The 23238-nt window shown below is 60.6% G+C and overlaps 6 protein-coding genes across 6 annotated transcripts; 1 reads left to right on the top strand and 5 right to left on the bottom strand.

The window, feature by feature from the left end:
• Positions 1-210: 210 nt before the first annotated feature.
• On the bottom strand, positions 211-5947 carry GGTG_05751 (hypothetical protein; the record flags this gene model as incomplete). Its single annotated transcript, XM_009223558.1, has 7 exons — positions 211-226; positions 306-2940; positions 3041-4074; positions 4175-4392; positions 4506-5211; positions 5318-5556; positions 5945-5947. The coding sequence occupies 7 exons, from the start codon at positions 5945-5947 to the stop codon at positions 211-213; spliced, it is 4851 nt and encodes a 1616-aa protein (XP_009221822.1).
• Positions 5948-7646: 1699 nt separating this feature from the next.
• On the bottom strand, positions 7647-10652 carry GGTG_05750 (hypothetical protein). Its single transcript, XM_009223557.1, has one exon. The coding sequence runs from the start codon at positions 10376-10378 to the stop codon at positions 9257-9259; it is 1122 nt and encodes a 373-aa protein (XP_009221821.1). The 5' UTR covers positions 10379-10652; the 3' UTR covers positions 7647-9256.
• GGTG_05749 (ADP-ribosylation factor-binding protein GGA1) lies at positions 10585-13870 on the bottom strand. Its single transcript, XM_009223556.1, has 4 exons — positions 12710-13870; positions 11926-12604; positions 11289-11839; positions 10585-11194 (listed from the first exon to the last, which is right to left on the bottom strand). The coding sequence occupies exons 1-4, from the start codon at positions 13253-13255 to the stop codon at positions 10988-10990; spliced, it is 1983 nt and encodes a 660-aa protein (XP_009221820.1). The 5' UTR covers positions 13256-13870; the 3' UTR covers positions 10585-10987.
• Positions 13871-14027: 157 nt separating this feature from the next.
• On the bottom strand, positions 14028-19455 carry GGTG_05748 (hypothetical protein). The gene is made up of 3 exons (XM_009223555.1): positions 19217-19455; positions 15855-19146; positions 14028-15755 (listed from the first exon to the last, which is right to left on the bottom strand). Exons 1-3 carry the CDS (start codon positions 19238-19240, stop codon positions 15604-15606), a joined length of 3468 nt encoding a protein of 1155 aa, XP_009221819.1. The 5' UTR covers positions 19241-19455; the 3' UTR covers positions 14028-15603.
• Positions 19456-19640: 185 nt separating this feature from the next.
• Positions 19641-21122, top strand: GGTG_05747 (hypothetical protein). The gene has a single exon (XM_009223554.1). The coding sequence runs from the start codon at positions 19818-19820 to the stop codon at positions 20946-20948; it is 1131 nt and encodes a 376-aa protein (XP_009221818.1). The 5' UTR covers positions 19641-19817; the 3' UTR covers positions 20949-21122.
• On the bottom strand, positions 21013-22583 carry GGTG_05746 (hypothetical protein). The gene is made up of 2 exons (XM_009223553.1): positions 21851-22583; positions 21013-21691 (listed from the first exon to the last, which is right to left on the bottom strand). The coding sequence occupies exons 1-2, from the start codon at positions 21912-21914 to the stop codon at positions 21348-21350; spliced, it is 408 nt and encodes a 135-aa protein (XP_009221817.1). The 5' UTR covers positions 21915-22583; the 3' UTR covers positions 21013-21347.
• Between the last annotated feature and the right edge of the window lie 655 nt (positions 22584-23238).

Raw genomic sequence — 23238 nt, 5'->3', positions numbered from 1 at the left:
CGAAGGCGGTGCCGCCGGACCCAGCGCGGCGGCGGTGGCTGCTGCGGCTGTACGGCTGTTGCTGCTGGTGCTGGTGCTGGTTCTGCTCGCCGTGGCGCTGGTAGCCCGCCGTCTGGACGTCGAAGAAGTTGTGGGACGCGCGGGGCGACGGCTCCGTTCGCGTGTCGGACGGCGTGTTGGCCTCGCCGCCGCCGCCGCCGCCGGCGACGCTCATGGGTGGCGTTGTCTGGTAGGGACCACCGCCGCCGGTGGTGAATTGGACGGGGTAAGGGACTGGTCGGGAAAAGGCCGCGTCGCCCGGATACGACGGGTGGCGCTGGTGGTGCGACGACGGCCAGGCGGCGGCGGCGGCGGACGAAGGGCTGTTTGTGGGCGATGAATGGGACCCTGTCGCGTATCCCGGCATCCCCTGGACCGACCCGATCCTGAGCCCGAGGCCGGTCAGGTGGCCGCTGTTGTTGTTGTTGTGGTGGCCGTACTGACGGGCCTGGTCGGCAGGCTGCTGCTGCTGCGAGCCGCCGCTCGGGTTGCGCGACATGGGGAGGGACGAGTACCCGTCCGGCGGCGAGGGCGAGTAGGTCATGTCGGGCGGGTGGACGTTGATGCGGTACGGGCTCTGGCGGTACCCTTGGAGCCCCTGCCTCTCTCGCTGGCCTGGGCTGGCAGGGTTGTGGCGGGGGTAGTAGTAGCCATCGCCGTGGGCGCCCTCGGCCTCGAGCCCGCTCTCTCCGTCGCGCATCGACGGCATCGATCGGGTCACGTTTATGTTCGCATGCCCGTTCTCGTGGTATTCCTCCTCGCCGTCGGGAAACGAGCCGAGAAGCTCGGTGGAGTCGATGTACCCAAGCCCCTTTCTGAACGGGTGCTGCAGATCGGACTCCCACCGCTGCACCGGAGGCCCCGCCCCGGGGAGGGACTGGAAATGGGGGCAGCCGTTGTACGGCGCATCCTGTCCACCTGCGAACTCGTTGGGTGGCGAGCCTGGCGGAGGGGGAGGCGGAGGAGGGCGGAAGCCCGATGTTGCTTGTCCTGGGCTCGCCTGAGCCGAGCGCCGGCCAAGGAATGCGGGCGAGTGATGCCGTTGCGGCGACTGATGTGGGCTCCCATTGGCGTTTAGAGATGCCGGTGTCCCGCTTGATTCCCTGGACGGGCCCTCCTGGGGCCCTGGCGCTTGTGCGGCCGCCTTGCGAGGCTTTGGGGTCGGGCTCGGCGTGTTCTTCTCGCGGCCCTCGTTGTCACCGCCGCCAGAACCCGCGCTTGCCGGGTTGCTGCCAGAGCTTGACGCGCGGGCACGGAATTGGTCCCGGAGGCGGAGAAGGACATTCTGCGTCTTCTCTGTCCAGCTTGAGGGCGATGCCCCCTGGGACTCTGACGGAAGGTAGTCGGTGAAAAACTCGCCGGTTGGCCCGCCCGTCTCGTCTTGGTGCTCCAGTCCGGCCCCCCTGCTGCTCGTCCCTGCGGCAACGCTGGCCCAGCTCTTGGGTCGCACCTTCATTCCCAGCCGCGCCGTCCTGGCCGAGCCCGGCGCGGCGGCCTGCGCGCCATCCTGGACCTGGGCGACGACTTCGAGAGCGACATCTGTGGAGGGGATCGCCAGGGGCGGGAATGGCGGGGGTCTCGCGGCGTCTTTCAGCCTGTTGAGGGTTGCTAGGATCACGTTGGCGCCCCTTGGTGACGACGTGGCTGGGGGCACAACGGCGCGCTGATTCCGCTTCTCCTGTTGCGCAACTGAGGCGTCGGATCCGATGATGCCTTTGGCCGTCTGGCGACTGAAAGTCATGGTGCCGCGTGGGCCTCCCTGGAAAGTCTGGCGTTTCAGAGACATGGTGTTTCGTGGGTCGTTCTCGCTCCGCAGGGCGCCGAGGGTGTCGTGATAGCGGCGGCTCTCGTTCTTCTTCACCGTCCTGTGTGACTTGGTGCTGATTTTGCGGCCTGGTACGGTATGCCAAGGCGGCGAGTTTGGAGGCTCAGGGTTGACCGAGGGTGGAGGCATCCGCGGCGATGGCACTGGCGGCACTTCGGTGTCGCCGTCGTCGTCGCCGTCGTATGAAGCCGGCCCAGGCATGAGTATGCCCCCTTCTGTTCCCTGCGGATACGGCGTCGGGCCCGAGGGAGGGAGATAGGGTACATGGAAGTGTACAGGGTCGATGTCCTCGTAGTGAAAGTAGGAGCCAGACGGATGGTGCATCTCGGTGGGGGATTCGTGATAGCCCGAATCATCGTCCCCGCGACCGGCCGCGCCTCTACCGGCGCCGATAGAGCCATCGGGATCTGGCGTCCAAGCACCGCCGCCGTTTTCCCAAATGCTGTGGTGGCTTCCCGAGCCGCTCATGCTATCGTCCTCGGAGCGACTGTCACTACGCTCAAACACCGAGGAGCGCGAGACCTCGTTGGATCCTGCGACGATGTGAGCGGCGACCTCGCGGCTCAGCTGTTTGATGGGGTCGGAGCAGAGGTCGCACCGCTCCTTGAGCTTTGCGTGGAGCGAGGTGAGGCACTGGACCTCATCGGGCGTCGGCTTGCGCTCTAGCCGGCGGTTGACGTGGGCAAGCAGCTTCCGGCCGTGGATTTGGAGGCGGCGGTAGTCGTCGGGCAGCCCGACCTTGGGGTCGTTGTGTATACGCCCGTCGGCGTCGTCGAACGCGCGGCAGAAGACGGTGGCGGCCCTCTCGAGCCAGAAGAGATGCGCCTTCTTCTCCATTAGCATCTCGATGAAGAATGCCTGCACTACGCTATGCACCCGGAGAATGTCCAGGTACTCGGCGTTTCGGTCAAAGTCTTGTCTGGAGCTCCGCGAGCTTGCCGGCGATATGTCGTCGCTCTCGACCCTATCGACGAGCGCAAACATGATGAGCACCTTCAACGTGTTGGTAAGGCTGGATTTGCTATCTCTAGCGTCGCGGGTCCTCCAGGGGGTTCTCTTGTCTAGTGCGTGTAAGCCTGTCGGTTAGAAAAAAGAAAAGATGGTGTCAGTGTGAGCTCGAGGGTCCTTTCTTGCGCTGATTCTAGCCATCTGAGCGCGGCAGTGAGGAGAGCCTACCAAGAGCAACCATCTCAACTGGGATATGCGAATCAAAAAAGACCAATATGAACATCAGATTCAATGCGGCGTTTTGGTCGCCTCGACTGTCCAACTGGTCATAGACAGCCCTGTAGGCTGACAGGCTACCGGCCTTTTGTCGGCTCGGGAACGAGCGGAGATACTTGGACAGCGGCTCACGCGTGGCCTTGAGCTGCTGCGCGGCAACGTGGATCATCAGGGGTAGCCTATCCATGAGCCGCACGAGCTCGAGGGCGCGCTCGAGGTCGTCACGAGACCACGGCTTGGGCTTGTTCATCTCGGTGAGCAGCAGCTCCTGCGCCTCCTGGGCCGAGAGGAGCGGCAGTTCTATGACTTGTGGGCTGTCAAAGCTGTTATCCCCCGACGCGGTGCCGTCTGTGGAAGTGTAGATGATTGCCGTTTCTCGCCGATCGGGGATGAAGCGCTTTATGTCCGGGGTGTCGAATCGGATGCCGTCAAAGACGATAAGCCAGCCGTCAAAGGTCTGGAACCACTCGCGCACCATCTCGACGACCTGATCTGGATTCTGCAGTTGGTTTTTGGTCATGCCTGCCGCGTTTTGGAGGGAGCCCGGGATGACACGCTCTTTTGCGATACTCCAAAACCAGTACTCCATCTCGTGAACGGATTTGGCCTGGATCCAGAAGACGCCATGCGGGTAGTCAGCCTTGTGTTTGAAGACATATTGCTGTGCCAGGTGCGTCTTGCCGCCGCCTGGGAGACACTGTATCAGCACAGCTGAAGTGCCCATGTCCCTGCGGCCCTTGTCCATCAGCATCTTATGTAGCATTTTCATTTCCTGCTGCCGACCGACGTTATGAAAGTTGGGCCTGAACGGCTCAGGGTGTATGAAGATGTGGTCGTGGAGGCCCGAGCTGGGACGATGTGGCAGGCCTGCATGTGTCCCGTCGTGTAGGACTGGGCCTAAAGCCTGAGGCGTCGTCTCGGGACCACCAAGAATGGCGGGTGCGTGGGTAGGATCGGCAAGCGACGGTGTAGTATTTGTGTCTCTTCTGACATCTATTTCAACGAGAACGCCACCCGTACCCAAAGCAGCTTATATCAGCTCACGTTCCTTGTCTATCCTATGAAGGATCAAAGGATACTCATCACCGTCTCGCCTGCCCCGCCGAGACCTTGTCCTCCTCGTCTTCCATCACCTCTACCTCGAATGCCGGCTGTGAAGCGGCTGTGCGAGGCGCGAGGATGAGGCCCGGCCCTCGGGGAACGCCACCAGACGAGGAACTAGCGCCAACCACCCCAGAAAATTGGGGGTACATACCAAGCTCGAGTTGCTGGGCCTGGCTGGAGCCAGATGGACTGGTGGGCATCTATGGTTGTGTCAGTGTGTAAGCGCAATAGGCAGGCGTGAAAACCGGAGGGTGTGGAAAGGAGTGAGCGGATAGCACGCCACGGGATTCTGCTGCTGGGAATCATCACGTACATAGGGCATCCCCATCTCATGCATTTGGTTCACTGTCTTCATCCGGCGATCCTCCTCCTCGACCTTCCATCGCATCTCGACAAACGGGGCTGCTTCGGCAACCCAGTCGCGCAGCGTGGTCGACACAATGCGGTAGCCGGGGGCATCAGCGCTGTCGTACTTGCACATGCCCGAGTGCGTCGCGTCGATGCCGTAGTAGGTGACACCAGGGAGCTGGGGCCCGGCCGAGTTTGCGTCAACGACGAGGATCTTGTGTCCCTTGATTGGGGTCTTGAAGTTCTCGTGCACCATGTGGATCCTGAAGCGCTGATAGATGTCAAGAAAGTGGTTGTTGATGGCCTGGAGCGTCTCATTATCCTTCTTGAGTGTGCGGAGCAGAACCGACTCGGTCTCGAAGATGCCCTTGGGCACAACCGCGTCCGACATGGCTTGGAGGACAGTGCCCCAGACGGCCAGGTTAGAGCCGGTGTGAGGCGTGCCGAGGAACAGGATGCCATACGTTGACACATATATGGACCTCAGAGGCTCCTGGTCCCTGTTCTGGAGATCGTTGGAGTACAGGAGCGCACGCTTGACCAGGATACCGCCGAGGCTGTGTGCTACCCATATGATGGGATTGCGGGTTGTCTCCTCGCTTCTGCGGTAGATGCTAAGTTTGGCGACGAGCGTCTGCGCGTGGACGTGGATGAAGTTGTCACTGGGGCTCCTGAGCGGCGTCTCTGTCAGCAAGGGATACCCGACAGGGGAGATGCGTACGTAGTGAGAGAACAGATGAGTTACGAGTGGTGCCGGAGGCAGCTGGGGTGTCGTACTTGTCCTTGCGATTCGAGTACACGTCCGCGTTATAGCCGTATACCAGGATGTTGGCATGGCGCCCCTTGAGCGAGGGTGGGAGGAGGTCGGCGGGCCAGTAGACGCCATTATCCTTGGCCGCCCATGTCCGCTTTGGCTCCCCGTTCAGGCCATGAACGAGAACAATGTCGACCTTGGCGTCGGGATGGGTGTAGACGGCGCTCACGTCATAGCGATTGGGCTGCCGGTTGATTGTGCCCTGTTCAGTTGCGTGTCAGCACACTGCCGTAAGTGGAGTTGAGCACAGGCTCCCGCAGCGACATCTCCAGTGCGGGCCGCCCCGTGGCTCCATCTCGTGTTGGAGCTGAGAGCGAGGGATAAAGAAGAGGTGGTGGCATGTTCTATTGGGGATGATAGAGCATGGTCTGATGCCATGTTTTGCGCCGTCACGTCCCTTGCAGATGGCACAGCATCCAAGGCTGCTGGCTACCGTCGAAATCGGAACCAGCAACCATTGGGTAGGTAGACAGATTAATCGTGTGGTGTAGGACCGGAGCGGGGAAGCGCAGATTGTGAAAGCTGCGCCAACAACCTGAGCCGCGCGACACAAAGGAGGGAGGCCCTGACCCAGTTAACATTTCACTTACCATGCTTTATAAGACGACAGCTGTCGGGTGCCGGTGCCCGAGTTGGCACACAGGCACAGGCTTCCTTTCTAATCTGACCAAGGGCGGAGTATCGAGATGATCGGAGGCTTGGAGAGTTCCTGTTCTGCTCGAAAAGCTGAAAATTTCGGTGTTTGATCGAAGCAGAAGTCGCTGCCCAGCACTGCAGGTGAAACAGGGATCCGCGCTGAGAAAGGAGACAAGAGGGGTAGTCCGGTGGACAACGAGCAAGGTACAGAGAAGATGCAGCAATGCAATATGTCGAAAGGAAAGGGGGTGGGAGAGCTTTATACAAGAGAAACGAAAGGAAAATCCAGGAGCGATGCCATGGGGCAAAAGAAAAAGAAAGAGTAATAGAAGAGGAAGAAGGGAAGAAAATTGTTGGAAGCGTCAAAACGAGGAAGGGGTCCATCCAGTTGCCTCTTTGCTCGGTCAAGGCATCCAGAGAGAGGGCAGGCAGGCAGCGCCGGGCCAGGGGTATCTTAGCACGGCGAATCGAGCGACGAGCGACTGGCCTGTCAAAAAGGAAAGAAAAAAAAAGAAATCATTGGCTGGTATCCCAAAGAAAGACCGACGGCCCAGACACATCATAACCAATCTGGCATTATGTACCCAGCCAGCCCAGCGCCGAGCCCGTCGACGGGTCACATTGGACAGGGCGCCATCGGGAGGATTTCGAAATGCGACGGACACTTGCGAGGGGGCCAGAGAGCAGTGAGGAATAAACCGCTGCCCGCCAAAAAAAACCCCCCAAAAAAAACCAGCAATGTGGCTGTTGCTGTCACGCGGCGCCCATACCCGTCCGTTTGAGGGACCAGCTGAGCTTGTGTTGATGTCCGGGCTCTGGTTCTGCCTCCCCCTGCTTTTCTTCGCCCCTCACACCCCCAACACTAGCAAGAAACTGCCCGGGGAGACCCACTGTGTGCGCCCACACCCCTCAGGGGCGGGAGCGCTGACAGCCGCACCACCCATCTCCACGACGCCGTCGAGTTATTATGGAAATTGCACGGCATATGTGGGTGGGTGGTGGTCACAGAGGGCTGACCACCCCCAAGATGGCAGTCGGTCGGCTTCCGCCCAACCCCGCAGGTTTTGCTTTCTTTCTTATTCTCTTCTTCTCTTTTTTCTCTCTCGCAGGCCCAGGATAAGCGCAGATAAGAGAGGGAACATGAACGAGACAAATGAGGGCAGTGCAATAGTGGCCAGAATCAAACCTATGCGTACTATGCGTACACGCCCCCATCCCTTTACCCCTGCCCCTCCAGGCCGCGTCGGCGGAGGCCATCCCCGTTCCTAGCTTCGATTCGCCGCCGCTCGCTTCCAGGATTCAGGGACTTGGAAGACCGGTAAGGCTCCGCCTCCGCGTCCTCCTGGAGAGGGCTGCCTCAATCCTGGGACAGTGGGTTTCGTGGCTTCATCCTATTCCATGCGGGGGGCCATTAGCCCCAGGTTGCATAGGCGGGCTTTTGAGCGGGCGGGCGGCCACGAAATGCGATCCCAGACCACACGCAGCATTCACGACAGACATGTTTTTGAGGATTTGATCCATGAAATAGTGCTCCTGTTAACACCTTCGGTACTTGACCATGTCAAGTGTCGTGTGGGCGGCATGGGTCGTTACGAAGCACCAGCTCACAAGGAGGCGGTCACAAGCGACAATGTCTCGGAAGCTCGCCCCCCCCCTTTGACGTAACCTGAAAACCGAGCATACAAAGTCACGAGGAACAGTCTGTATTCAAGACCGGGGTTGGGTATATGCGCTTGTTACTTTTCATTTGTTACTTGAATGGCTATCACTGCAAAGGGCTTGAAAATGCGGCCCGCTGGGTAGGTACCCTAGTCTGCTGCTGCCTTGAGTTGCATGAAAAAGAACAGAAGCTCCTACTCGAGTACCCGTCTAGCTCGCGGAGGCTTCATTCTCCAGAGCGGTGCCCGGAAATGTTCCGCTGCTCACGGGGCGTTACGTTTGGCTCACCTGCCTTTGATTTCGCCTTGCCTTTCAGTTTTTTACCATGAAAAACTCGCGGGGTGTTCATTACCCACTGCTCCACGCCTCGTTATCTTGTCGTCTGCCGAGATGTCTCCGATCACATCTGCACCTCGCCTGGGGCCTCACACCCTCCTTGGGGCGCATCGCCGGGTACCTGCGTGACACAGGGAGAAGAAAAAAAGGACACACAGGAAACACGAGGCTTTGACATCCCGCATACCATCATGCTTCTGAAACAGGCCTTGGGGAGGCAGAAAGCCCGATCGTTGCCCTCTTGCAAGCCACCTGATGACTGCGTGAACACGAGGCCTCAATGACGGGGCAATGGCCGGGGATGCGCGTTCGAGCTACTTCACGGCGTGCCCGATGTTGGTTCAGGAGGCGACATCCGTTCTCGGACAAACCCATAGTACAAGGTGTGCGGTATAAGCCGTGAGCCGTGACGACTGACATGTCAAATTTCTTCTTCGACTTCTCTGGTGGCGTCCATTTTTTTTTTTCTTCTCGCATACGCCCATGAGGCAGAAGAGAAAATGTGGTGACGCAACCAAGCCGGCGACGCTCACCGAGCTGTCATCGAGGGGATGAGGCCGGTTGAGTCACGCAGAACCGTGGACCCACCGGAGCTTGGGAGTGTCTTCGGTGTTGAAAATGAGGCGGGCGGGCGTTGACGAAGTGAGGCTCGAGGGTGAAAACGACCTATCGGCAAAACTTGTCGGCCATGGAAAGCGAGCGAAAACGGCAGGCTCTGAGCGAGGCCGGAGGACAAAGAGGAAAAAGAGGCCATGTTGGCGCTTGTGATGCTCAGTCACACGTTTGCCGGCGCCTGCGAGTTGCTGGGCTCGAGAGACATGGGTGCGCAGCGAGTCTCAGCCTCAAGACGTCCGGGGTTATGCAGGGGAGGCTCCCGCTATCAAATCGGCGAATGGAGATGGCGGCCCGGGGGGTCGGGGAATTGTGGCTCCGACCAGTGAAAGCCCCCTTAGCGCCAACCGAACGCCAAGAGGGCGCAGCGTGGGCTAGAATATTGACGGGTTAGAAGGTGGGCTCCGAACATGTGCTGTTTTGGTTCATGGAGTGGCGTTCTGGGCCACGTAGTAGCCGCCGCTCGAGAGGCGAGGAGTTACTGCCAGGTTGCGTGTTGAAAGGACACCATACTCTGTCTAGGCAGCCAAGTATCTAGGTATCCATGTACGTAGTTCCGGCCTTGCGCATAGATATCAGGCGCGTGCTCGGTCGATACAGACGTAACATGGTGGGGGGCGTGGTGGTCCCTCCCCCCAGGCACCATCCCTTCCGACTGCTCAGTCCTTGGGCGCCAGCATGACGACGTACTCGCGCGAGCTGAGCCCGAGCTTGACCACGTCCTTGTGCCGCAGCTCCAGGTAGCGGCTGGCGGGGACGCGGTCGCCGTTGAGCACGGTCCCGTTTGCGCTCTCGAGGTCGATGAGGTAGGGCTTGACGCCGCCGACCCGGTCGCCGAACTCGTTGCGCTTCTCGACGTGCCGGAACTGCACCACGGCGTGCTGCTTGCTGATGCTCGGGTGCTCGGCCAGCAGGTCTGTCACGGCCGCGTCCCGGCCCACGAGCCAGCACGAGCGCGATGACAGCGGCACTGTGTCGGCCAGGTCGCCGTCACCCTTGAACACGAAGAGTCGCCAGTCGTCGCGCGAAGGTGGCTTGCGCGCCTCAGGCGGCTCGTGGTACTTGAGCGTGATGACCGTCCCGTCCGCCTGCTGCACTGAGTTGGACGCCGCCGCGAGCGCGCCCGAGACGCCGAAGTTTGGCTGCTCCTTGGGCACCGGCGGCGCCTCCCCGTTGGCGATGGCGTCCATCACGGCGAACGAGTCGGCCTGCGACGGCAGAGGTCCGCCGCGACGCACCGGAGGGCGAGGTGCCTCCTCGCTCTGGCCGGGGCCGTTCTCTATGGCGCGCGCGTTCGTGCCCTCTTCCTTCTTGTGATTGCTCCTCTCTCGATCGTCGCGTGACCGCCTCCTCTTGCGCTCCCTCCTTCCCCGGTCCTCGTCGTCTTGACTGCCGTCTCCGCCCGTCCGTTCATCCCGATTGCGGCGCGACGATCTGCCGTCGCGCTCTGAGTCCCCGTCTCGGCGGCGGCCGCGATCGTTGCCATCTCTGCGGCCGTCGCCTCGGTCTCGGTCTCGGTCTCGATCCTGGTCTCGGTCCCTCCTGTCCCGTGAGCGGCCGCTCCTCCGGTGTTCTCTATGCGCAGGGCTTCGCGAGCGCCTGTGTCGTCGCCTGCTGCGGTCTCTCGATCTCTCGCGCCTCTCGGCGGCGCCGCTTATGTCTTTAGCATCTCCGTCTTCGTTTTCGCGTCGCGTCTTGTGTCTCCGGTCGTCGCGATCGTCGCGGTCGTCGCGCCTCTGCCGCCGGGAGCGATGCCCCTTGTCAGAACCGTCCGAGGTCATGGTCGGCGTAGCGAGACGGCAAGGTTATTGTTTGCAGTGCGTGTGTGAGCGGGGAGGAGTCAAGGGAAGTGCAGATTCTGCCCAATCTTGGGGAGATGGGATTGAGCCTCAATGTGCGCCGGGTCGAAATTTGGGTACTGCTGGGGTCTGGTGACGCGACTGGTGCCTGTCTGGTGCTGAGCGAAGCATTTACAGCGCCCTTTTAGGCCCACACGAACCCACAGCGCCCCAGCCACGGCAAGGTGAGAGCTGATCAATAGCACCAATCCATTCATGGGTCGACGCTGCTTCTTTCCAGATCGCTGGTCTAACAACATTCCCCCAGACACCATTTACACAATTCTTCGAAACAGCTCTGACAGAGTAAGTCAAAAGCACAAATACGGTGGGAAGATATTGAGCCGCTGGTCTCTGGACCCCCACCACCGGGGAGCTCCGAAAGGGCCGCCATGGTCGATGGCCACAGTAAGAATAATATGCACCAGATGATGGGGCAAGCGTGAGCAAGAGAGCATCGTTTACGGAGCTTCTCCCAACTCTCGTCCTTGGCACGCTCAGCGCAGACGCACAAACCCTGGATTGACAACGACCTGGACCTGGGAGCCATTATCATGCGATCTTGATCTCGGCCACCTCGCCCGTCTCGTTCTTCATCTCACCAGCAAGCCTGTATGCCACCCTCCACCTCAGTTTGAACGACTCCACCTTTTTGTTCTTGTCGCCCGCATGCCAGACATCAAGCACTTGCGTGACACCACGGTTCTGCTTGGCAGCCAGGTCCCGGCCGGTTTGTGGCTGTAATTGCGACTCGTACCCCTGAGAAGGTTAAGGAAAGAAAGGTGTCAGTAAGAATAGCCAACCTATCAAGAGGTTGGTCCCCGGATTTCGTGCATGATGATGACGGGCATACCTTCGGGACTGCGGACTGGAAGTGCAACTCCCCCACAGGAGCCGGCGCATTGTTAGAAAACGCGAAATGTAATCTTATCGAGCTGGACCCAGGTGTCGTTCTTTTGGCGATGAGCTCGATCTTGACCGTCGAGTCGGCCATGACCAGCTTCTGCTCCTCAGGCAGAGTTTCCGGCGGGAGAGCCGATGAGAAGGCCCATTCATCGTCATCATTTGCTGCTGCCGCGGCGGGCCCCGGCGGTGCGGGCGGCTGATAGGCCGATCCAGCGGCAGGGGTTGGCGTTGTCGGCTTGGATGTTGACGGAAAGGCGCTGGGGGATGCAAGCACCGCGAACGGGTCCGTGGTAGGCTTGGACGGTGGAGCGAAAAGAGACGACTGGTAGTTCGGGGGCTGGGGCTGCGGGGTGGCCGATTTAGAAGACGGAGGAGGGGCCGACACGAAGGCGGCGAAGGGTGATGCGGACGGGGGCGGCGGGGACACAGTCGCCGGTACGGGCCCCTTTGCGCTGCTTTCTTGGGTCATGGAAGACAGGAGAGCCGGGCCCGGGATGTCTTTGTTTGGCCAGGTTAGCTTTGGACTTTGAAATACAAGACGATGTGCGTCAGGGGTCGAACGGAGGTGCAACCATGGAACTTACTGGTGTTAGCACCGAATCCCAACTGGATACCGCCGGCTTGGCCGAAGCTCTCGCTCTCCTCAATGGAGAGCCCCAGGAGGTCATTCTCAATGCCGGCGGGCTGGGATGGGGCTTGCTGAGAAGAGCCAGCCCCGTTGGCCCCCGAGCCACCGCCACTGTCGCCGTCGAGATCGATGAGGGAAAGCTCGGCTTTGGCGCCGCCACTGGGGGCAGGGCCGTGCTGGCCGCTCGCAATGTTGGAGGCACCAGCATAGTCTCCCTTTTTCAGCAGCTTATAGCGCTCTACTGTCCGGTGTATGCTGTCGTTAATTTCGAGCAGCCTAGCGACGGCTTCGTGGTCGTCCGACTCCTCCTCGCACATCTTTTGGATCTTGGGCTGGGCGCTGGACAGGGCCGAAGCCAGCTCCTCAAAGACATCGCCATCCTGCATCTTGTCGCCCGGCTTAAAGGCCTCGAGCCGCTCCTCGAGCAGCCGCGCCTTTGCCTGGATCTTGGCCACGTCCTCGGCCGCTTTGGCGCGGTAGTCGACCTTGGACCGTGTGTCGTAGCCAGCCATGATCTTCATAAGCCGGTTGGCCTCCTGTAGGTCTTCCGGGGTGCCACGCCGAATGAGCTCCTGGAGCTTCGCAGACTGCGCCTCACGCTCCTCCTCTTCCATCTCCTCGACAGACTTGAGGTTCTGTTTGTCCATGCGCGCAAGCGCAAGGGGTCAGCAAGACTGTTGCAGCTGCAGTATACACGCCACATATCTGTTTGGAAGAGAGAAGGGCGTTGCAGCACTTACATCGCTCGGGTTCAAAACAGCTGCATCGTCTCTCCTAACCTCGGGGAAGCTGTAGCCCTTGTAGCTCAGGAGGCGGTGCATGTCCCGGATGAAGCCGAGATCCTCCTTGTACCTGCTGGTCTCGCATATGGTGCTCCTCCACTCCTCGATGGCCTCGAGGATCTTAGCCTGGACGCGCGAGGGGCGTATGGGCGGCCGCTCGGGGAAGCGGCGGACGAGCTCGTTGAGGAACTCCTTGGTGCTGATCTGCAGGTGGAAGGGGTAGCCGCAGTTCTTGACGCAGATGTCGAGCAGCGCCAGGGCCAACAGAGCCACGTTAGGGTTCCGGTGGTTGATGTAGTTGACGATGGCGGTGGCGGCCTCGCGCGGGGCGCTGCCCTTCTTGGAGTTGATCAGGTCGGCGATCTCGAGGTTCACCGACAGGTTGGGCTCGTAGTTCTCGGGACTGCAGGCGGCCTGGATGAAGCGCTGCAGCTGCGACGGCGCCGAGCCGCCCGCGTCGGCCCACCGGTCCCTGGCGGCATACCGCGCCGCTGCCGCCTCCATTGTGGTGGTGAGTCGTCGCTCGCGCGGCTCAAGCTCTTGCGCCGTATCGTGTTAGGTCGCTGTGCGGGAGCGCCGGGGACGCCCAAGGTGCCCTGCGCGAGGGTCTGGAGTTGTAGAATATATCGGTGTCTCGGGAGGTACGGCAGCGCAAAGCCTGGAGGCTATAGGTGGCCAGCCTGATGTGGTCGTGAGTGCGTGTCTGTTCTGTTGCGTCTCGTCTTCAGTCTGGCCCGCTTAGGCGCTACGTCGTCGGTCTAGGTGGTCGGTGGTGTGGGCGAGGTGGGGTATCGTAGCATGCAGGAGCCCGTTGCTTTCGAACTGAGCTTTGAACTCCTCAGCTTGGCTGTCCGCTGAGGGTCCACGTATACGTATGGTGGCAGGAAGGCCAAGCAATCAATACATGACAAAATAAAATAGCAAGCGAAGGCGAACGACAGTAGCCTTGCCTTCAGGGGATATGATGAAATCGGGCGGCTCGCTAGGCACCAACCCGGCGCAGTCAATTTACACGCTGTTCAGAATTTGCCGACGGTTTTAGCATCCCACTTTGACGGCTGGTGTGCGCGGCGCAGAGCTCCAATCAATTCCTTCCAGGACACATGCTAACAACCAAGTCAACGTGCCAACCTAGCACAAGGCACACTGCAAGCCTGCGAGAGATGTGAGGAAGCACAGTGTATCATATACAGTCATACGGTCAATCGGTACTGTATCACTGCCAACCATCCTCGTCGCCACTGGACCGATTTGAACCCTTCTCCGGCGCCCCACCAGCGAATTTCATCAACCCCAAACCCGGGAACCAAGACCTCGCTCCTACCTTGGCCCCTCCTGAATCCTGTCGCCGGCATAGTTGCTATACACCAGCCATGGTCAGGCATAAAAAGGACCACAACAACAAGGGCAAGCGCCTTCACTACGGCCCCCCGCGGTCGGCCCGCCCCCCTCCCCGGCGCCAAGACGGCGGCGGGGAGGGCTCCGGCGATGAGGGCTCCGGCAGCGACGGCGGCGGCAACGCCTCGTCGGCGCGGCGCGGCGGCGGCAGGGGCCAGGCGCCGTCCTTCAAGGCCGCGTGCTGGGACCTGGGCCACTGCGACCCCAAGCGGTGCTCGGGCAAGAAGCTCATGAGGCTGGGCCTGATGCGGCCCCTGTCGGTCGGCCAGCGCCACCCGGGCGTCGTCATCACGCCCAACGGCAAGACGGTCGTGTCGCCCGCCGACCGCGAGGCCCTCGAGGCGCACGGCGCCGCCGTCGTCGAGTGCTCGTGGGCCCGCACAAAGGAGGTGCAGTGGTCCCGCGTCGGCGGCCGCTGCGAGCGCCTGCTGCCCTACCTCGTCGCCGCAAACACGGTCAACTACGGCAAGCCCTGGCGCCTCAACTGCGTCGAGGCCCTGGCCGCCGCCTTCGCCATCTGCGGCCACCGCGACTGGGCCGTCGAGGTCCTGGCGCCCTTCTCGTACGGCGACGCCTTCCTCGACATCAATGCGACCCTGTTCGAGCGGTACGCCGCCTGCGCCGACGCCAAGGAGGTCAAGCAGGCCGAGGAGGAGTGGATGGAGACGCTCGAGAGGGAGTACGCCGAGAGCCGTCTGGATGCTGCCGACGGTGCTGACCTGTGGAAGGGCGGCAACATGAACCGCAGGCCCGTCGTGGACTCCGAGCCCGATTCAGACGAGGACGATGAGGATGCGGACGGCGAGGGTGGCGAGGACGAGGTTGACGGGATATTTCTGGGGAAGAAACCCCCAGCATCATCCAAGCCGCCAGCAGCAGCAGCCGAGGAGGACGATGCAGAAAAGGACCCGTTCGCCATATCCGACGATTCCGACGACGACGCCGCCATGGAGGATATCCGCAGAAAGGTGCTGGCATCGAAGCCCTTCGCGAACCCGGCCGACATGGGCCAGAAGCCTGCCCCAGCAACCATACCGCGGCCGCAGCACCTCGCGCCCGACGACGGCGTCGAGCCGGACTCGGACAACGGCTCCGACAATGACGAGTTCGACGGTATCATGGCTGCCACCCCCCTGACCGATAGAGTCGGGCTCGCCAAGCTTGAAAAGGAGAGGGCTCGCGCCGCCGTCACGACCCGGACTTTTACGTCATCTTCCCTCTCGGCGCCTCGAAGGGGGTGAGCTGTGGCCCGCGAGGGACTGCCCGCAACGCGGATGCATGGTCTGACCGGCCGTCCGAGGATGGTTTCTTAGGTTTACATAATATACAATGGTCCCAAAGTGCCCTTCCCTTGTAAATGCACCAGGCGTCGAGGGAAGCGCCGCCGCTACCCTCCGTGCTTTGACAGATATTCCCAGGTTTTTATGTATCCCTCTTCTTTCCCCACCTATATCTCACAGGTATTGCTTTTCCCTGACGGTCTCGTACATCTGGATCTGGTCACCCACCTTCAGATCCTGGAACCCGTCAAACCCAATACCGCACTCGGAGCCCTTCTTGATCTCGGTAACCTCCTTCCTGCCATGCTTGAGCGACTCGAGCTTGCCTGTAGAGACGAACGGACACGGGTTAGCAAATAAGCCAGAATCTGGAGCGAAGAAAAAGAAATAGGGAATGTGAAAAAAGGGGTAGATGGGCGCCTTACCGTCGAAGATCTTCGCCTTGCCGCGCATCACACGGTACGTTCCGTTGCTGAGCAGCTGCCCGTTGCGCACCCTGCAGCCGGCAATGTTCTTGTAGACGCGCCCCCGGATGTTGATGGGGAAGACCTCGAGCAACTCGGCCTCGCCGAGCACCTTGTACGACACGGCTTCGGGGAGCTGCTCCGACATGAGCGCCTTGACGGCGTCCACGAGGTGGTAGATGACCGAGTAGTCCAGTACCCGCACGCCCGACGCGTCGGCCAGCCGCTGGATGTGCGCGGGGATGGGGCTGTTGAAGTTGATGATGGCGCTGCCCGTCGTCGCCGCGTGCTCCACGTCCGACTCGCTGACCTGCCCGGGGTTCGACCGCAGCACCCGGGCGCGCACGTCATTGTTGCCAATCTCCATGATGGCGCCCATGACCGCCTCGACCGAGCCCAGGGCGTCGCCCCTGATGACGAAGTTGACGATCTTGGGCCCTGTCGGCGCAGCCTCGGCCGCCCCGTCTTCGTCGCCCGTCTCGCCAAGCTCTGCCAATTCCGCAGCGAGCGCGTCGGCCTCGGCCTTCTCCCTGTCGCGCCTCTCTTGCTCGGCGATGTCGGTCGCGGTCTTCTGCCAAGCCGCCATGTCCACGCGGTATTTGATAGCCTGCCGTGCCTTGTCCTCGTCCGGCGCCTGCAGCACCTGGTCCCCTGCCAAGGGGGCGTCGCGCCAGCCAAATACCTCCACCGGCGTACCTGGTGGTGCTTCCTTCAACTCTTTACCGAACTCGTCCATCATGAAACGGATCTTGGCAAACACGCTCCCTGCTACAATGATGTCGCCCTTGCGAAGCGTGCCTCGCTTCACCAGTACCGTAGCCGCCCGGCCAAGTGGCTTTATGCCGGACTCCAGGATCCAGCCCTCGGCCATGCCGTCCAGCTCGGCTCGCATGTCCAGGACTTCGGCGAGGGTGACGATGCTCTCCTCCAGGTCTTTCATGCCCAGGCCAGTCTTGCCGCTCACCGCCACAGCTTGAACTTCGCCGCCGAACTGCTCGAGCTCGACCCCGTTATTCGCGATGTCAAATTTGACCTGCTCCACCCGCGCCTCGGGCTTATCGGCCTTGTTGATTGCAACTATTATCGGCACCTTGGCGTTCTGGGCATGCTTGAGGGCCTCGAGAGTCTGTGGCTTCACGCTGTCGTCCGCGGCCACCACCAGAATGACAATGTCGGTGATGTTGGCTCCGCGTTGCCGCATGGTCAAGAAGGCGGCGTGGCCGGGGGTGTCGAGGAACGTTATCTGCTTGCCAGTCGACAGACACACCGAGAATGCACCAATATGCTGCGTGATGCCACCATGCTCGCCCGCGGCGATGGAGGACTTGCGCAACCAGTCCAGCATGGTGGTCTTCCCGTGATCGACGTGGCCCATGATGGTCACGATGGGGGGTCGTGGCGGGAGCAGCGAGGGATCCTCGGGCGCCGGGCGGGGCCTCAAGTCAACCTTGTGGCCGTCGTCAATAGTCGGCTCGAAGTCAAACTCTTGGGCAACGAGCGCGGCAGTCTCGCCCGTCATAACGCTCTCGTCCGTGATCTCCTCAAACCCCAAGTTGGTAAGCTCCTCAAGAAACTTGTCCGTCTTGAATCCGAGAGCCTCGCCCAGATTCGCCACTGTGATGAACTCGGGTACCAAGATGGGCTTCGGGGCAGATGCGGCCTCCAGCCTTTCCAGTGCTTGCTGTTCCTTCATTGCCTGCCTTTCCTCTTTACGGAGACGTCGCTCCTCGGCTATTCGCGCAGTTTCCTCATCCCAGCCATCTTCGTCATTGCTGCCGCGTCTCCTCATGTTCTTGGGCTTCGTTTTAGTCTTCTCTGGTCGCTCTCTCCGCCTCGACCACCTCTCTTCAACCACATCATGCTCGGCCGAGTCTAGAACGAGTGTGTTCTTCACAGCTGGTTCCTTGGCCCACTCCGAGGATTCTTCTGGTTCCACCGGCGCCGGTTTTGCTACCGCAATGTTCTCAGCCATGGGGAAATCAGCGACCTTGACCCTATTACTCTTGGGTCGACTTGGGGCTGGTTTAGCGCTGTTTCGCTTGTCGAACTGTCTGAAGAAGTCGTCCTCATCAATGGAGGCGCCTTCAGGCCCGCCATTGGCCTGCTTATCGGGCTTGAACAAGTCGTCTCCGGCCACAGGGGCTGGGCCAGGCCTCGGGCGTTCAAACTGTCTGGGCCTGGTATTGTCGGCAGTCTTTTTGTCGAACTGGGAGAAGAAATCTTCTTCATCTGCAGGTTCCGGCGGCTTCACGGTAGCATTTGTAGGTCTAGAAAACGGTCTTAGGAGGCTGTCATCTAAATCAAGCGGGGGCCTCACGCCAGCCCTTGCATTGTCACCATCACGCGGCCTCCCGAACGTGGGGGCACGTCTGGGCTGGTTGGGCGGCGTTGTTGATGGCCTTGATGAGGCCCCAGAGTTTGCGTTACGCAAGGTGTCGAGTATGGAACCAAACCCTTTGCCTTTTCCAGCGGACTTTTCCTCGCCGAGCTTGGAGGCCAGGAATCCCAGCCCTCCCACAGCCCAAGGATTCTTTTGTTGCATGGGAACAAAGTCCGTGGAGCTAGTGTCGCCCGAGCTCTGTATCGGCCTCGAGAGCTGTGACCATTCTCGCTCGCCGTCAAGCTTCGTCTCCCTGGCCGGACCTAGATCCTTCCTCGGATATATATCTGGGCGTGATGGTGGATTGCGTGGCCCCGTATGTCCAAAGTTGTTTCTTGGGCGCAGAGGCTCGACAGGCTCGAACCCAACCCCCAATGGTAGTGGGCTCCTCCCGCGAGCTTGGGGTTCTTGTGTGGAAGGAGCACGCTCCAGTGGCCGTGGCCGTGACCATAGCGCACTCTGATCAAGGGGAGGCGGTCTCTGCTCAGGAGGAGGCGGCCTCTGCTCAGGGGGAGGCGGCCTCGGCCTTTCGTCGAGTGCCGCCTGGCGCGCGGCCAGCTCATGGGGTAGAAGGAAGTCGTCGCGGTCGCTGACTAGCCGAGGAGTTGAGGTTCTCGCCTGGCCTTGCCTCTGTCCGAAGAGTTTCTTGCCGGTTATTGGTCTGCTTGCGAAACCCGAGTTCTGAGAGGAAGATGAGGGGTTGGCGGGGGCGTCGGAGGACTCCCCGGGCCGCGGCCCATCGTCGTTGGGGCGGGGTGCGTCGGCGACGGAGTACCATCGGTGGTGCCGGGCAGTGGGCTGTTGGGCGAGCCTTATGGCGCCTACGCGGAGAGCCAGGGCGCAGGCGGCGCATATGACCTGGCTGTCCTGGCTCTTTAGGGAGCGTCAGCGACAAAAGTCCGGGGCCTCGAGGCGGCGGGCGGGCGGACGGGCATAGACTCACCCTGGCGACACGATATCTAATCATGTTCAGTCTGCCGCACGAATTTCCGAAAGCCGGGTTGGCCGTCTCATCTCGGCGTTCACGCGACTGAGAATGCCGCGGTTGAACTGAAGGCCGGGGAGCTCCCACTGTCTTTGACGCTCGAGAATTTCTGACAGGGGTGGCGCCGCCCAACGAGGTCCCGCTATCGGCGCCGACCAGCTTCGATAAGAAAAATGATCCACTATTTCCGACTCTGCGTCATTCGCCTCTTGCTTGCACAGCGTCAAGTGCTGGTCTGCAGGCTACGTACTCTAGGCCAGTCTACAATGCGGTAGCAATCGAGATGGTTACATTTGGCAGGGATGTATTAGGCTGTTCAAGTTCCGAGTCAAAGGTGAAGTTATTCTCTTTGCAGTGGTAGAAATGTAAGAGCCAATGTTACCACTCGATTTCCATCAATGACGAACAGCCCCTGAATAGCTTTACATAATCTCTCTTCTCCACTCAACCCCTGTATCCATAGTGCCACTTCACAAGGCTCTCCCTTGACCAGAAGCCAGCACTCATCTTCAGTTTCGGGACCCGAAGCCAACGAAAACAAAACCGGCAAGGCAAACTCATGGCGCCGCCAAAGCGCAACTCAAAAGTCCGCCTGGGCTCCGCAACGGGGCCCAAGGGCAAGTCGGACGGATCACCGCCGAAGCCGTACCGGACCATCCCGGACAGCCTCAAGCCCTTCGTCTCGGGGCTCGACCCCAAGCACGTCTACATCGCCCACCTCGACTCCAAGCCCGTGGCCCTGAAGCGCAATATCTTCCTGGTGCCGCTCGCCATGAACATCCTGGTCGCCGTGCTCTTCTTCATGCGCCTGCGCTACATCGGCCCGTGGTACATGCAGCTGCTCCTGCCGGGCATCGACCTGACGCCGCTGCTCGGCGCCGAGGCGGCGGCGGCCCTGGGGCTGGGCGGCGCTGCGCACGTGGCGGACCCCACCATCGGCGTCGCGCCGTCGTCCATGACGTGGGGCCAGATCGCGCTGCTGGCGCTGCGGCGCGGCTTCACCTTCGTGCTGGACGCGGGCCTGCTCGTCTTCGTCTGGCCCTGGCCCGTCGAGTTCTGCCTGGGCCGGACGCACGGGAACCCGCTCAACTGGCGCTGGCGCGTCGGCTTCCGCGACCGCGAGGTCTACGTCCGCCGCAGCCGCGAGTGGGACCGCGCCCTGGGCGACGTGCTCGGGCCGGACGCGGCCGCGGCCCGCATGGAGCTGGGCGCCAAGGTCCGCGCCGCCACCTCGCCGATGCTGCTGCAAGAGAAGACGGGCTACCTGACCATGAACGGCGACTGGGACCTCGACTGGGCCGCCATGATCCGGGCCACGCTCCTGGTCGACAACAAGGCGCTCGCCCTCGACGCCTTCCGCCTCCTCGTACTGGTGCACCACGCGGACCACGATTGGATGATCATGGACACGAGCTCGGGCCCGGGCGGCGCCACGTCGTCGCAGGAGGACGAGCGGAGGCGGCAGGTGTTTGCGTTCCGGGACGCCTTGTCCGCCATCGGCAAGGAGGACCTCTTCTTCCGCTGGATCGAGATTGTGCAGTTCGAGGCCACGCAGCCGGGCGGTCTCACAAAGGATAAGGAGGTCGTAGTTGCCAACCAAATCCGGGAAATGTTCCAGGCCCAGGGCATCGACTTTGACGATTTCTGGAAACAAAGCGTCGGCTCCGAGGGCATTGCAGGTATGGAATGATACCCCTTGTTTTGGGTGCAGTACGGACAAGCTTGAGGGTAGGCGTTGCCTGCAATTTTCTTTCCCTCAAATGCACCATCAGATTGGATGGCATGCGCAGGAGTTCGGGTGCGTCGCATAAAAGGATACCATATTGAATAATGATACGTGTTTTGGAATGTCACACATGCACCACTTCATGAGGCGTCACTGATGGGAATCGCGATACCGCCGATGGTTTACTCGGCCTATCGGGTGCAACCGATGGCGGGGATTTTCAGTACCGAGGGCAGGCTACCACCGCAGGATCGAGTCCTTCACGGGAACGCTGCATGGGCCGCCTCATAAAACCGAACTGCCCAAATCTAGGTAGGCAGCATGTACTGAGAGAATCGACAGCTTATCCCGCCCTGCCTCGACTTATTTCTTCGCCGGTGCCGCCTTGGCCTTGGCCGGGGCCTCGTCCTCGCTCTCCTCCTCCTCGGAGCTCGAGGGCATGTCGCCGACCTCGACCTTCTTCTCGGCCTCGGCCGCCTTGGCGGCGGCGGCGGCCTTCTTGGCCTTCTTCGCGGCCTTGAGCTGCTCGCGCGATGGCGGCTTCTCCTTCTTGGCCTTGGGCGCCTCCTCCTCCTCCTCCGACTCTTCGTCCTCCTCGTCCTCTTCGTTGAGGGCGCCGCCCTTTTGCTGCGCCTCCTCGCTCCAGATGCTGACCTCGTTCCCCTCGTCGTCGATGGGCCTCAGGCCGCGAGAGAAGGACCTGCCGCCTGGAGATAGGGTGATGCGGAGCAAGAGTCAGCGCGTGGTCGGGTTGGCAGGTTGAGCAGGACGTAGCGCTTGCATGCGCGTTCCAATCTCAGTCCGCGCTCTGAGCTCCGAGGCGCATGATGGGAAGAGATGTAAGGCTAAACTGAGCTACGACTTACCTCCACGGCTGTAATTCTTGAACTTGCCCCTGCCGCGCGAGCTAGTTCCCTGCTTTCCCGACATGCTTGTGGTGCACGGTCAGGCTTTCTCTGGGATAGGTAGCTGTCTTGGATAGTAGGCGTGGTGGGGTAAATGGTAGCGAGTAGTATGCAGATAGCCTGATCAGGTCAATAGAAGGCAGTATGGGTGATCAAGGGAATGGTATGTCTAGATGTAGCACTCCGGAATCCCAAATGACTGAGTAAATGAAGTGAAATTGGAGAGTTTGTTGAGGACGAGACCTTGGTCAGGGTCACGACAAGGCAGGAAGTAGGAACTCGAGGGGTAGGAAGCAGAGCTCCCAGACTGCTAGCCGCCGCCCTTGACCAGGCTACGGAAAGCTAGGGTGTAGCTGAGGTGTGCGTAGAGGGGCGCACATGAATAACGACTGAGCAAGCACGCCTACCGTAAGACTCACGGCACGCCCCCAAGACCAATCATTATGACTACAAGTCCTGCTCCTTCGGACCAAACGAGGTTTTGAGGCGGAGAGCTGCGGGCGGAAAGACCCCTCCAGGCTCGCAGGCGGATCTCTGCCCCCTAGCAAACCAGGCCAGGCCTGATGAGGAAATGAGGGGGACCAGGTCTCTGGCGGACTTGCCCATTGCAACACGCTCGACTTGACCGACGCCAAGAGGCGCGGGAGGACAAGCACCGCCGGAGCTCCCGCGGTCAGTTTCAAGCTCTCCAATCCGAATTTGACATGGAAGGAAACAGCAGCATGAGGGCAGCCCGACGATGAGTCGATGATATTTCTAGCGCGTGGGGCTGGTGCTGTGGCATCAGATCCGATAAGGGATTGCAGGAAAGAACAGGGGAACCGAGGTCAGACTGGGTGACTGGATGTCGTTTACATGCCAACCGAGACTCGTTCTAGTTTGGATGGCCGTAATCGTAATGCGATGAGATTGGAGATGAACCCCGCGTCAACCTGCCCGACCGAAATGGCTTGGAACCGGAAGGTTGGCACGCGTGACTGGACTTTCTGCCACCGCTACTGGTGGGCCCATTAGTCACCAGTGGGTCCACGCAGGTCCCGCCACCGCCGCGGGCGCCATCTTTAAAATCTCTGAGCAGCAAATTTTTGTTTTGGTTTGTTTTCTCCTCCTTTCTTCTCCTTACTGAAGACTCCTTCATATTCACTCTGGCTTACGCCCTTTTTCAATGGCAGGTCTTGGAGGGGAAATTGGAGGATAGAGAAAACCCTTCGAGAACTTACCCTTTGGCTCGCTCGCGGCGGATTGTACGCAATACGTCGCTTTGGATGACCAGAGAAATTATCGCTTTCGATACAAGCAAAAAAAAAAACAGCATGGGGTTGGGATTTTGGGACGGAATCGCCTCACGT

The sequence above is a fragment of the Gaeumannomyces tritici genome (assembly GCF_000145635.1).
Source record: "Gaeumannomyces tritici R3-111a-1 unplaced genomic scaffold supercont2.3, whole genome shotgun sequence".
Lineage (NCBI taxonomy): Eukaryota > Fungi > Ascomycota > Sordariomycetes > Magnaporthales > Magnaporthaceae > Gaeumannomyces > Gaeumannomyces tritici.
The sequence above is the reverse complement of the archived record's forward strand: the minus strand, read 5'-3'. Positions and strand labels throughout refer to the sequence as shown.